We start from the raw sequence: 12966 nt of genomic DNA, 5'->3' as shown, positions 1-12966 counted from the left end.
CACCTGGGGGAAGAACGGACAGGGGAGGTGAAAGGGGAATGCCAGGCAGAGGGCTGTGACTTCTGGTGTATTACAGATAGAGGGGACAGGTCCACAGTGAGCACCCACCGTGGGCCTCCCATGGCCAGGGGTGCAGAGAGCTGCCCCCTCTTTGAGTGGAGGAGACATAGGCAAATCATAGTTTCTGGCTCCAGGAGGCAGACGTATGTGGGGAGGGAACAGGACACTTAGGACAGTTGGAGTGGCCCACGGGGGACAGGACAGGTCTGCTTGGCCAGGTACAACATGGCTGGTGGGGGGAAGATGCTGGCTCCACTGTGCAATGTTGCACAGGGAGGAGGGCAGCCTGGCTGCTGGTGGGGTATTCTGGGACAGGTGCTCAGCTGGACTTGAGTCCCGGCAGGGGAACTGAAGCTGTGGGGAGAGGAAGGAGATTTTCACCTGTTAGGACAGCCAGTTTGAGGGTAGAGCCAGACTTCAAATGCCCAAGAAGGGGCAAATCTGCACTTCTGGACCACCGTGCCTTCTGGAAAGTTGTCTGGGAGTGGGGAGATGAGACTAGGATGGGGGGGGTCATGTGCAGGCGTCCACCTGGGTGAAGCTGGGTTTTCCAGGTAACACTGGAAGGGTGAGGTGGATTGGTGGGGCAAAGGGGGCGGGCTCAGAGCATGCCAGAGGCTCATCCCCACCATGACCTTCCCCACCCAGCTCGCAGGTCCTTCCCGCCACCCTCACCCCCAGCATGGATCATTCTTCGTTCAGTGGTGCGCCCCGCTTCCTTACCCGACCTAAGGCTTTTGTGGTGTCGGTGGGCAAGGATGCCACGCTGAGCTGCGAGATCGTGGGCAACCCCACGCCGCAGGTGAGCTGGGAGAAGGACCGGCAGCTGGTAGAGGCGGGTGCTCGCTTCCGCCTGGCTCAGGACGGAGACTTGTACCGCCTTACCATCCTGGATCTGGCGCTCGGCGACAGCGGGCAGTATGTGTGCCGCGCGCGAAACGCCATCGGCGAGGCATTCGCGGCCGTGGGCCTGCAGGTGAACGCCGAGGCCGCTTGCGCGGAGCAGGCGCCCCACTTCTTGCTGAGGCCCACGTCCATCCGAGTGCGCGAGGGCGCTGAGGCCACCTTCCGCTGCCGCGTGCGCGGTTCGCCGCCTATGGCAGTGAGCTGGGCCAAAGACGGGCGGCGCCTGGGCGCTCCCGACGCCCCCAGAGTGAGCGTGGAAGCCAGCGGCGAGGCGAGCGCGCTGCGCATCCAGGCCGCTCGGCCGCACGACGGAGGAACCTACACTGTGCGTGCCGAGAACGCGCTGGGCACTGCCAGCGCTGCCGCCGCGCTGACGGTGGACGCGGACGTGGATGCGGAAGGCCCGCCTGTAGCCTCCACCGCCGCGCTCTTGGCGCACCTGCAGCGGCGGCGCGAGGCCATGCGGGTGGAGGGCGCTCCGGCTTCGCCGCCGGGGGCCGGCACGCGCACCTGCACGGTGACTGAAGGCAAGCACGCGCGCCTCAGCTGTTACGTGACTGGTGAGCCTAAGCCCGAGACCGTGTGGAAGAAGGATGGGCAGCTGGTGGCCGAGGGCCGGCGACACGTGGTGTACGAGGACGCACAGGAGAACTTTGTGCTCAAGATCCTTTTCTGCAAGCAGTCGGACCGCGGCCTCTACACCTGCACGGCGTCCAACCTCGTGGGCCAGACCTACAGCTCTGTGCTGGTCGTCGTTCGAGGTGAGCTGGGGCACCGCGCACCTCTGCCGCAGTGAGTTTGGGTGAGCGCAGGCCAGGCTCCTCCCCAGGCTCGCGTCCTGTCTGTCGGTTAGCGGATGCGGAGCTGAAAGTCCTCGCGGCTCTCACCTTTCCTGGCCCGCAAAATGCTGGCGGCACGGGATGACCCTCAGCCTGTCCCGTCTTTGTGAGTCACACGAGTAAAGAAGAATGCGCTTTGTCACCAGCATTCCCTCCCCCAGGGAGATGGTCGGGCAGCCCGGTGGCTGAGCCTGCCTGGTCCATGGTGAGGATGACCCAGGCCCTCCCTCTTCCCCGATGCTAAGGTGTCTCCCTGGCTAAGAGGGAAGGAAGGCAGGAACGGGGACAAAACCTTAAGTCCTCGGAGACCTCGGGGCCAGGGGCTGCCGTCTGGGCCAGTTCGCAAGCTCCTGTCCGGGTCTGAGGTTCCCTGGGACACTGGGTGCAAGTGTGGAAAACACCACCAGGTTTTGTTGGGAGGCCCGTTTATTCTTCACTCCTAACACTGGCCTCTCGTGCTGGGACTCCCGCCTCCACCTTCTTACACATCTCACCTGCTGTAGGATCTCAGACAAGACGACTCAACTCTTGCATGTCTGCCTCAGTTTCCTCGTTCTTGCGGGGTTGGGGGAGATGCTTCTCCCTGGGGATCCCTTCAGAAGCTGGTTGGGGAAGATGCCTGAGGCGGCAGGGCCTGGCCTGCAGCCAGGACTCAGGGAGTTTAGCGATTTAGCAGGCAGGTCCTGGCCCTGCTGCCTCACCGTGTGCGTGGGAGGGAGCCCAGCCGACCTAGCCCTCCCAGAACCAGCGGCACGGCCTGCTTAGGGGGGTGAAGCTTCACCTGTTTCATTTCTTCTTTTCTCTTCCAGACTTCTTATATTTGGGGGGGAAAGGGCTCTTTCCTTTAAGTTCTCTCTCCTCTCCTCTTCCCTCTTTCCCTTCTCTCCTCAGTCCTCCTACGCACCCCTGCCCAGGCCCCCTGCCCCTACTCACCCCTTTACCTGCCTTGCCCCGCCCCTAATCCACCCCACTGCCCCTGCCCAGCCCTCTCCCTGGCCCAGCACACTCGCCCCGCCGCCCTACTCACTCGCCCCCCTGCCCCGCCTATCACACTTGGGTTTCGCTGCCAGCTTCCCGGCCTCACTCATCCGCCCTTTCCCTGCAGAGCCCCCGGTGCCCTTCAGGACGCGGCTGCAGGACCTCGAGGTACAGGAGAAAGGGTCGGCCACGTTCCGGTGCGAGGTACCACTGCCAGCCACGGAGGCCGCGTGGTACAAGGAGGAAACGCGGCTGTGGGCCAGCGCCAAGTACGCCATCGAGGAGGTAGGCACAGAGCGCAGGCTGACGGTGCACAACGCCTCAGCTGACGACGATGCCGTGTACATCTGCGAGACGGCCGAGGGCAGCCGCACGGTGGCTGAGCTCGCGGTGCGAGGTAGGTGGGCAGGGAACACGAGACAGGCAGGCGGAGTGAGGGGCTAGCACCCACGAGACTGGGGGTTGGTGGGAGTAGGCAGGGTTTGACCAGTCCCTGGCTCTGCCCACCCCAGGAAACCTCACCCGAAAGCTACCGAGGAAGACGGCTGTGCGAGTGGGAGACACTGCCATGTTCTGTGTAGAGCTGGCCAGGCCAGAGGACCAGGTTCGCTGGCTGCGGAACCAAGAGGAGGTGGTGGCCAGTGGCCGCGTGGCCATCACCACCGAAGGCACGTGCCACACGCTGACCATCTCCCAGTGCAGCCTAGAGGACATGGGTGAGGTTGCCTTCGTGGCTGGGGACTGCAGGACGTCCACCCAGTTCTGTGTGTCGGGTAAGGACCTGGGGAGTGCCCCTTGCTGTGGGAGAGCCTGCACTGGGTCCTCCTGTGCTCAGCAGCTGCAGGGAGGGTGTAGGGGCCAGCTGCCCAGGCTGCAGCTCTGTGTCCCTCAGACCCCGAATTGCTTGCAGCCCTCCTTCACTGTGGTCACCCCAAGCATTGGCAAAGTGGGAGTCTTGGTGGCCCCCCACCTCACCAACCAAGTTATTAATAGAAGATGCACATTGTTCTAGAAGCACTGTGTGTGTGTGTGTGTGTGTGTGTGTATGTGTGTGTAGTGCAAGGGGGGGGGGGAAACGTCTCGTGTGAGCATGTCTTCTTTCTATGGCCTTTGCTTTGGTGTCTACCTTGTAGATGGGGTGGCGGTTCCCTACCTTGCCCACCCCCAAAGGGCCAGCCCCTAACTGGGTGACAGGGATGTGCTCCTGCACAGGGGCCTCAGCAATCTTGGGAGGTTCACTGTGACCTGCCTCAGCCAGTGACCAGGCCAAAATCCCAGTGTGGGGATGGAGTCAAGGCAGAGAACTGGATGGTGTCTGTCCCCAGGCCACATGGACAGCATAGCCAGATCAAGGTGGCCCTGAGCCAAGTGTGGCTACTGAAGCCAGGGCACCCTTTCTGCCATAACTAGAGATGTGGCCACAGGGTGGGGCCAGGGGTCATGGGACCACAGCCTCCCCTCAGGCTGGTCTCCCCACATCCCCCTCCGCTATCAGAGCAGTGCCCCCCAGCAGGGCTGGGGATTCTGTGATCCCCTCTTCCAGAGCAGTTCTGGACCTGGGGCTCAGGAAGGGGGACCCCCAATCAGTGGCATGGGCCTGTGCTCTGCCCAGCCCCCAGGAAGCCGCCTCTGCATGCCCCTGAGGCCCTTGTGGTGAAGGCCAGGACGGAGAGCTCTGTGACCCTTGGCTGGTCCCCTCCACCCCACGGGGACTGCCCTATTGCCATTGATGGCTACCTGGTAGAGAAGAAGCGACTGGGCACCTACACCTGGAGCCGGTGCCATGAGGCCGAGTGGGTGGCCATGCCAGAGCTGACTGTGGCTGGCGTGACCGAGGAGGGGGACTTCCAGTTCCGTGTCTCAGCTGTGAACAGCTTTGGCCAGAGCCATTACCTTGAGTTTCCGGGGACCATTCACCTGGGTAAGTGTGGAAGGTCCTATGCCCGATGGCTTCCAGATAATGGCCTGTGAAGCACCCATTGCTGAGTTACCCACACCTAGAGCGTAGCCCAGACTCAGCAAGGTCACAGTGACTCATGGAGCCTCTTTATTGGGGGGTCCTGATGCTGTTGGAGCCTCCTCTGTAGGAAGGGGAAGGGACCCTGAGACAGGACTTGAGCCCCCTAGGAACCTATCTGTGTTCACCAGCCCCGGGGGACCAGGCTGCACAATCCGCCCCCCACCCCCAGGTTTCTGGGATCTGGAGGGGATCTTGGGTGGCTCTAACTTGTCCCCACTCACTCCTGAGCCCTGTGTTCTCTCGTGGTTGCTGTGTACCTGTCTGATGGGCTTCCTGGAGGAGGGGGAAATTGAGCCCAGGCTCTGGGGGAGAAGGAGGAGGGGAGGGCGGGCCCTGTTCCTTCCTGAAGCCCCTACTCTGTAGTCCCCCAGCTGGCTGTGAAGACGCCTCTGAAGGCAGTGGAGGCAGTGGAGGGCAGTGAGGTGACCTTCTCTGTGGACCTCACTTCGGCCTCGGCGGGCGAGTGGTTCCTGGATGGGCAGGCTTTGAAGGCCAGCAATGTGTATGTGATCCGTTGTGATGGCACCCGGCACACTGTCACCATCCGCTCGGTACCCGCCAGCCTGCATGGTGCTGAGCTCAAGTTCGTGGCCAATGGCATTGAGAGCAGCATCCGCATGGAGGTCCGAGGTAGGGGGACCCCGGCCCGTGACCCCTGGGCCTCTCTGAGTCCTGTGTTCTCTGGGGCTGGGGGCAGGAGGATGGTGGTCCCCAGACCCCAGGGCTCCTGGAGAACACAGGCGAGCTGCTGGGTGTGTGGCCTGGATGAGTTGGGCCCCACGGTGGGATGGGGTGTGTGAGACAGCTTGCCCAGCCTGGCAAGTAGCCCCAGCCACAGGGTGTGAGTCCTGTCCCAATGACGCAGGACCTCATGTCTCCATCTGTCCCACCCCTTTTCTCCCTCTCTCTCCCTCTTCTCTGATTTCTTCTCTTGTTCCACATTTTGTCCTGTCTCTTGCTTCCTTGCCTCTGTGTCTTCCCCCACCCCATATCTGGCTCTCATTCTCTGTCCACTTCTCTAACCACTCTCTTCTGTCTCCTTCCCCTCTGTCCCCTTTCTCCTCTGTTCACTCTCTATACGCTTCTCCTCTGTCCCCTCCACCATCTGTCCCCTTCTCTCTTTCTATCTACTCTGTGTCCACGTCCTCCTTTCCTTCTGCCCACACCCCCCCATCCATGTCCCTCTCCATCTATGCGTTCTCTCTCCACCTGCTGGGGCCCCCAGCTGCCCCAGGGCTGACCAGCAAGCATCCAGCAGCAGTGCAGGAGGTCCTGGCCCGGCTGCATGAGGAAGCACAGCTCCTGGCTGAGTTGTCGGACCAGGCTGCTACTGTGACGTGGCTCAAGGATGGCCGAGCACTACCCCCAGGCCCCAAGTACGAGGTGCAGGCTTCGGCAGGGCAGCAGGCACTACTGGTGCGGGACGTGGTACGAGATGATGCTGGCCTATATGAATGTGTCAGCTGTGGGGACCGCATCACCTACCAGCTGTCGGTGCAAGGTGTGTGTGTGTCCATATCCTCCTGGCCATTGCCACAGCCATAGCCCTGTGTTCTGTATTCATCTTTGGACAGGCTCTAGGGGGTCTGGGCCACAGGAGCTGATGTTCTTTGTGTGGGGGATTAGGGTATGGGGTAGGCTCAGGTGACCCTGTGGGAACTGTGGCTCAGGTGACCCGTCAGGGGTGGGGGAAGGGTAGGTTCAGGTGACCCATGGGGACAGTGGGGGCAGATGGGGCTAAGCATAACCTGTGGGGAGTGTATTGGGGGGGCTCCGCCTAGTAGGGGCGGGACCCCAAGAGGTGGTCCTGTGAGTTGGCTTTGGGTGGTTGGAAATCAGCAGCCAGCCCTGTCTGAAGGGGTCCCTAGTCTGGACTGGGCCAGGGTCCAGTGTGGGCCCAGAGTCCCCGAGCGCCTGTGTCTACTAGTGCATGGGTGTGCTCTTTGGGCTCTTCTAGCTCCCTGACCCTTGCTGCCTTTGCAGGGCTCACACCTTTTCTGCACAAGGACTCGGCGGGCGGCTGTGTGGATGCAATGGCCGGGGGCCCGGTCCACTTTGAGTGCGAGACTGCAGAGGCCCACATGCGTGTGCGCTGGTTCAAGGACGGTGCAGAGCTCAGCCGCTCCTGCTCACACTTCTCGCAGGAGGACGTGGGCACGCGGCACCGGCTTGTGGCCACCTCAGTCACCAGGCAGGACGAGGGCACCTACTCATGCCGTGTGGGCGAGCATTCTGTGGATTTTCAGCTGCGAGTCTGTGGTAGGCACGCACCTCCTGAGCTTGGTGGGTGGGAAGCAGGTCCAGTTGCATCTGGCACTTGCAAGGCAGAGCTGCCTGGCCCACCATTTCTTCAGCAAATGCTTGGGGTGGGGCAGTTGCTTCGATTTGTGAAAAGAAATTACCCACAAAACTAACATTGAGATAGATGAAGAATGCAAGATGAGAAAGAAATTCAAAGTCTTTGTTCTCCTTTTAAAGATGAAATGAGGCCAAAAGGGCCCAAAAGGTGCTGGAATTGTCCTCGGCAGGGCAGATTTAGATCTTGGTGAATCTGAGGTCCTGGCTCTTTCTAGAAGCCATTGGGGCCTCTTGATGCATTTTCTGAGTCCTGCTCTGCCCTATCCTGGCCCCCAGGAGGGTCTCTGCCATCCTCCTACTCCTTCCCTTTGTCCCTAGTCACAGGTCAGGCCCCTCTCTCATGCCAGGGAGAGCTGTGCTGCAGCACTTGACTACAGAAAGACCCTGTGGGGGACCTATGACTCCCTGGGACCTGATCCTCTCTCATGGCTCCAGGGCTTACCTCTGTGGGGCCTCTGATTGTGCGTCCCTGCCTGTCCCCAGAGCCCACGGTGGTGTTTGCCAAGAAGCAGCAGGCACGCAGTGAGGTGCAGGCCGAGGCGGGGGCCAGCGCCACGCTGAGCTGTGAGGTGGCCCAGGCCCAGACGGAGGTGACGTGGTACAAGGATGGCAAGAAGCTGAGTGGGAGCTCGAAAGTGCGCGTGGAGGCCAAGGGCTGCGCCCGGCGTCTGGTGCTGCAGCAGGCGGGGAAGGCGGACAGCGGGGAGTACAGCTGCGAGGCCGGGGGCCAGAGGGTCTCCTTCCGCCTGGACGTCACAGGTCAGTTATCTGGGGAGGGGAGTGAATTAGCCTTGATTGGGGTGACGTTGTGACTGGCTCATAGCCTGACACGTGGTGGTCTTTCAATTAGTCCCGGTGGGGCTGAGCTGAGCTGGGTGTGTGTCCTGCTGTGGTGGGCAGTGGACAGGGACAGTGGATGACCACAGGTGGGTGTGGCTCTGATTGGCTCACCTGGCACTCTGCTCTCTTGCATCCTCTGTGGCCCAGGCAGACAAAGGTGCAAGTGTGGCTCCGGTGCCTGTGGATGGGCATCTCCCATCTGCTCCCATCCGGCTCTTTGTATCCTGTACCTGGACATGGTGGGAGGGAGGTGGGGAGCAGGGCCGGCCGGGCGAGCGGTAGCCCAGGGCAGGGAGAGCTGGCTCTGATGGCGCGGGCTGTGCCAGCTCCAGTACCAGGCATCAGGCAGGTGTGGAAGTGGTCAAAGTTTGAGGACCAGCACCCCTCAGCCCTCCGCTCGTCAGGTCCAGAGCGTGCCGATCCAGTGTGCTCATGGGATGAAACCATTGTATGCTATTGTGTGGAGCTCATTGCCCAGCAGCCCTGCCTCGTCTGTCCTGGTCCCCGGGTCTGCAACATGAGCTGGATCTGCTGAGGCCTCTGGATGCATGTCCCTCTCTGTCCCCAGAGCCCACGGTGGTGTTTGCCAAGAAGCAGCAGGCACGCAGTGAGGTGCAGGCCGAGGCGGGGGCCAGCGCCACGCTGAGCTGTGAGGTGGCCCAGGCCCAGACGGAGGTGACGTGGTACAAGGATGGCAAGAAGCTGAGTGGGAGCTCGAAAGTGCGCGTGGAGGCCAAGGGCTGCGCCCGGCGTCTGGTGCTGCAGCAGGTGGGGAAGGCGGACAGCGGGGAGTACAGCTGCGAGGCCGGGGGCCAGAGGGTCTCCTTCCGCCTGGACGTCACAGGTCAGTTATCTGGGGAGGGGAGTGAATTAGCCTTGATTGGGGTGACGTTGTGACTGGCTCATAGCCTGACACGTGGTGGTCTTTCAATTAGTCCCGGTGGGGCTGAGCTGAGCTGGGTGTGTGTCCTGCTGTGGTGGGCAGTGGACAGGGACAGTGGATGACCACAGGTGGGTGTGGCTCTGATTGGCTCACCTGGCACTCTGCTCTCTTGCATCCTCTGTGGCCCAGGCAGACAAAGGTGCAAGTGTGGCTCCGGTGCCTGTGGATGGGCATCTCCCATCTGCTCCCATCCAGCTCTTTGTGCCCTGTACCTGGGCATGGTGGGAGGGAGGTGGGGAGCAGGGCCGGCCAGGCGAGCAGTGGCCCAGGGCAGGGAGACCTGGCTCTGATGGCACGGGCTATGCCAGCTCCAGTACCAGGCATCAGGCAGGTGTGGAAGTGGTCAAAGTTTGAGGACCAGCACCCCTCAGCCCTCCGCTCGTCAGGTCCAGAGCGTGCCGATCCGGTGTGCTCATGGGATGAAACCATTGTGTGCTATTGTGTGGAGCTCATTGCCCAGCAGCCCTGCCTCGTCTGTCCTGGTCCCCGGGTCTGCAACATGAGCTGGATCTGCTGAGGCCTCTGGATGCATGTCCCTCTCTGTCCCCAGAGCCCACGGTGGTGTTTGCCAAGAAGCAGCAGGCACGCAGTGAGGTGCAGGCCGAGGCGGGGGCCAGCGCCACGCTGAGCTGTGAGGTGGCCCAGGCCCAGACGGAGGTGACGTGGTACAAGGATGGCAAGAAGCTGAGTGGGAGCTCGAAAGTGCGCGTGGAGGCCAAGGGCTGCGCCCGGCGTCTGGTGCTGCAGCAGGCGGGGAAGGCGGACAGCGGGGAGTACAGCTGCGAGGCCGGGGGCCAGAGGGTCTCCTTCTGCCTGGACGTCACAGGTCAGTTGACAAAACAGACGATTGACCACACCGGGAACAGGCCCAGAGGAAGTGTTTCAGTGTGGGCAAGGGCAGGGGAAAGCACTCAGTAGCCTCATCAGGGCTTGTTCAGTCAGTTTTCTAGTGCCGAGTAGCAAATATCCCCAAAATGTAGAAGCCCAAAAGAACAATTGGTTACTGTCACGATTCCATGGGTCAGGGCTCGGTGGGCATTGTTCATTTCTGCTCACATGGTTTCGACTGGGACCGGAGCAGCCAGCCTGGCCTCATCTGTGTATCTGATGTCCCATTAGGATGGTTCCCGTGGGTAGGGCTGGCTGGGGAGAGATAGGGCTCTCTCATTTGTGATGTTGGCTGGGCTCACCCCTATATCTGGCACCCCTTATGACATCTCACCCACAGGCCTCTTTGTCCATGTGGACAGCCTGGGCTCCTTCACATGGTGGCTGGGTTCCCCTGAGGGAATCGTAGAAGCTACAGGGCTGGTTAATGTCTGTTTTCAGCTGTTCCAGAATGTTACTGTCTCTGTGTCCTGTTGCACAAAGCCAGGTGTAAGGCCAGCTTGGTTCCAGTGGGATGGAGACATAGACCCTAATGGCTCCTCTGCCAACAGGAGCATCACAGGGCCTCAGGCTCTGTCTGTTTCTAATTCTCTGCCATCCTGAACATGTTACCTTTTATTCCCTAATGCTTATTGCCTCATGATCACAAGATGGCTTTCACAGCTCCAGCCATCACATTCAAGACAGGAAGAACGTGAAAGGGGTGTTTATTTTTTAATTTTTTGGTTTTGTTTTTTATTGCTGTGCAACAAATTATCATGTACTCGGTGGCTTAAAACAATGCCTGCTGATTGGCTCACAATTCTGTAGGTCAGAAGTCCAGGTATGGTGCGACTGGATTCTCTCCTCAGGGTCTCAAATGCTGGAATCCACATGCCACTGGCTGAGTTCTCTGGAGTTCCTCTTCTAAGCCCATCCAACTTGTTGGCAGAATTCCTTTCCTGCGGTTCCAAATCTAAGGCTGCTTTCTGGCTGGCTGGCAGCTGGGGGCCGCTCTCAGCCCTTTGCCATGTGGGTCTTCCATCTTCAGGCCAGCCATGGAGAATCCCCCTGATGTCCAATCACTCTCGTGCTTCGAATCTTTGGCCAGGAAGAGCTCCTCCCTTCCAGGGTTCACCAGCTTAGGTCAGGCCCATCCAGAATCATCTCCCTTTCGATTAGTTAAGAGTCAGCTGACCTGGGACCTAAATTCCTTCTGCAGAATCCTTTCATGGCAGCACCTGGATTAGCATTTGGTGGAGTAGCTAGGGAAAGCTGCATGCACTTTGTGGGGCAGGGGTTTTGGGGCCTTCCTGCCTAGCACAGGTCGTCATGGCTGTCTCTTCTCTTTGGAAGACAGACACTCTTCTAGGAGTCTGAAGCAGATTTCTCCTTACCCCTCCTGGCTGGGTGTGTCCCACTGCCACACCCTGCTTCAGGCAGCCTGGGAAGGTGAGCGCCTGGCCTTCCTGCCTCTGAGGTGGGACTTGGAGGGTGGAGGAGGTAGGTGTGCTGAGGGGGGTGTGCTGTGGGCCGGCCCATGCCCACACTAGAGTGGCCATGCCCTGATTTTGACACCCCCTTTGAGACTGGCTGTGGAGGAATCAGAGTGTGGACAGGGTCAGACCTCATTTGTGCCTCTTAGCCGCTGGGTGACCTTGGGCAAGTTGTCAATGTCATCTCTCCCCGAAATTCACACCCACTTGGAATCTCAGATTGTGGTCGTACCGTATGTGGAAATGGGGTCTCTGCAGATGTCAGCAGTTAAGGATCTCTAGATTAACTAATGCTGGATTAGGTGGGCCCTGAATCCAATGACAGGGATCTTCATAGACAAAGGAAGAGGAGCTTTGACACACAGACATGGGGAGACGGCATAGATGAGGTGATGTGGCTATAAGCCGAGGGATGCCTGAAGCGCCAGCAGCTGGAAGGGGCAGAGAGAGTGACTTTGTGACACTTTGATCTTGGACTTCTGGCCTCCAGACCTGGGAGAGAAAAATTCCTATTGTTTTAAGCTTGTTTGTGGTCATTTATTCAGGCCACCCTGGACCTCTTATCCTTGTGCTCTGTGCCTCAGTTTCCTCATCTGTGAAGTGGGGCAATGATAGAGCTTCTAGGGCTGTGCTGAGGGACTGCCCCATAAGCTCATCCCTGCCACTGTGCAATGGCATGGGCCGCCTCCCTGCAAGGCACTGGGGTTCTGGGGACGAAGCAGGCAGGCAAGGGGGCTGAGCTTGCTTGTGGAGCAAAGGTCCAGGCAGCAAGGTCCTCACATCTCGTCCTGGAGGATGAACCCCAGAGTGGGTTCATCCGAAGGCAGCACTCCAGGGAGTGTGTGTGCGTAAGGGTGTCTGGAAAGTTATGGATGTCATTGGCTGGCTGTGTGTGATTGTCGTGCAGGAGACTGGGCAGAAACCCATACTAGGTTGTTAAGGCCAACTTCTCAAACCGAGTTTTGTCCTTGGGGACACACTACTCAAAACCAGGGTACACTGGCTTGTGTTTTCACAGGCCTATGCGGCTTTGTCACTTTTATGCAAAGGAGAGGTGATACTCTTCCACCTGGGCTAGAAGATTCCTTGTGGTCGCGCAGTGAGGGCTGAGTCCTGCAGGCCACCAGGGTTTCACCCCAAACTGGTGGTCTTTATGTAGAGTTTTCTTTCAGTTGACTTCTTGAAAAAGTTTAAGATGCCTCTCTAAGCCCTCTTTAGCAATGACATCTATGCAGTTTGCACTGCAGAGGCTAATTGTGTTTTCTTTTGATGTGCATTAAAATTGACACGCTACTGTTCAGATAAAAACCATCCACTCTCATTCTACTGGGGTGTCTGCCACCCACTTCAGACACTCGGGCAGATGTCTCCTGCCTGAGGAAGAGGAGTTGGGAAGTGGGGTCCTTGGTGACAAAGTGAAGCCCAAATCACTAGTTTCCAGTGAGTGAATTTGATGTATAACATGACAGATATTCTCATGTGCCATTAATGTCACTTCTTGCCTTTTTTTGTCCTGAAGATATATTTACTTAAGAACATGCAATTGGTTCTGCTCCACCCACTTGCCTTAGGCAGAGCTTTACTAACACAGAAGTGCTAGAAACTTTGGGTATTTCATTATTTCAGCATCACACTGCATTTCAGTTAAAAAAAAAAAAG

General features: G+C 59.1%; 1 protein-coding gene across 18 annotated transcripts in view; it reads left to right on the top strand.

Moving 5' to 3' along the window:
* OBSCN (obscurin, cytoskeletal calmodulin and titin-interacting RhoGEF) overlaps window positions 1–12966 on the top strand; it is a 147188-nt gene that overhangs the window by 2496 nt on the left and 131726 nt on the right. For all 18 annotated transcript variants that reach the window (XR_016021423.1, XM_088798862.1, XM_088798859.1 and 15 more), the window contains exons 2-11: window positions 709–1727; window positions 2911–3180; window positions 3296–3556; window positions 4396–4704; window positions 5167–5433; window positions 6029–6304; window positions 6787–7062; window positions 7645–7920; window positions 8570–8845; window positions 9495–9770. Coding sequence is in view for 17 of the 18 variants with exons in the window: in XM_088798862.1 (XP_088654988.1) it covers window positions 743–1727; window positions 2911–3180; window positions 3296–3556; window positions 4396–4704; window positions 5167–5433; window positions 6029–6304; window positions 6787–7062; window positions 7645–7920; window positions 8570–8845; window positions 9495–9770 (3472 nt within the window). In the remaining variant the exon portion in view is untranslated. The remainder of the gene's footprint in view (window positions 1–708; window positions 1728–2910; window positions 3181–3295; window positions 3557–4395; window positions 4705–5166; window positions 5434–6028; window positions 6305–6786; window positions 7063–7644; window positions 7921–8569; window positions 8846–9494; window positions 9771–12966) is intronic.

The sequence above is a fragment of the Rhinolophus sinicus genome, chromosome 5 (genome assembly GCF_057876585.1).
Source record: "Rhinolophus sinicus isolate RSI-liver-muscle chromosome 5, RSI-T2T, whole genome shotgun sequence".
NCBI classification, from domain to species: domain Eukaryota; kingdom Metazoa; phylum Chordata; class Mammalia; order Chiroptera; family Rhinolophidae; genus Rhinolophus; species Rhinolophus sinicus.
Note: the sequence above shows the minus strand (reverse complement) of the source record. Positions and strands in the feature narration are given on the sequence as shown.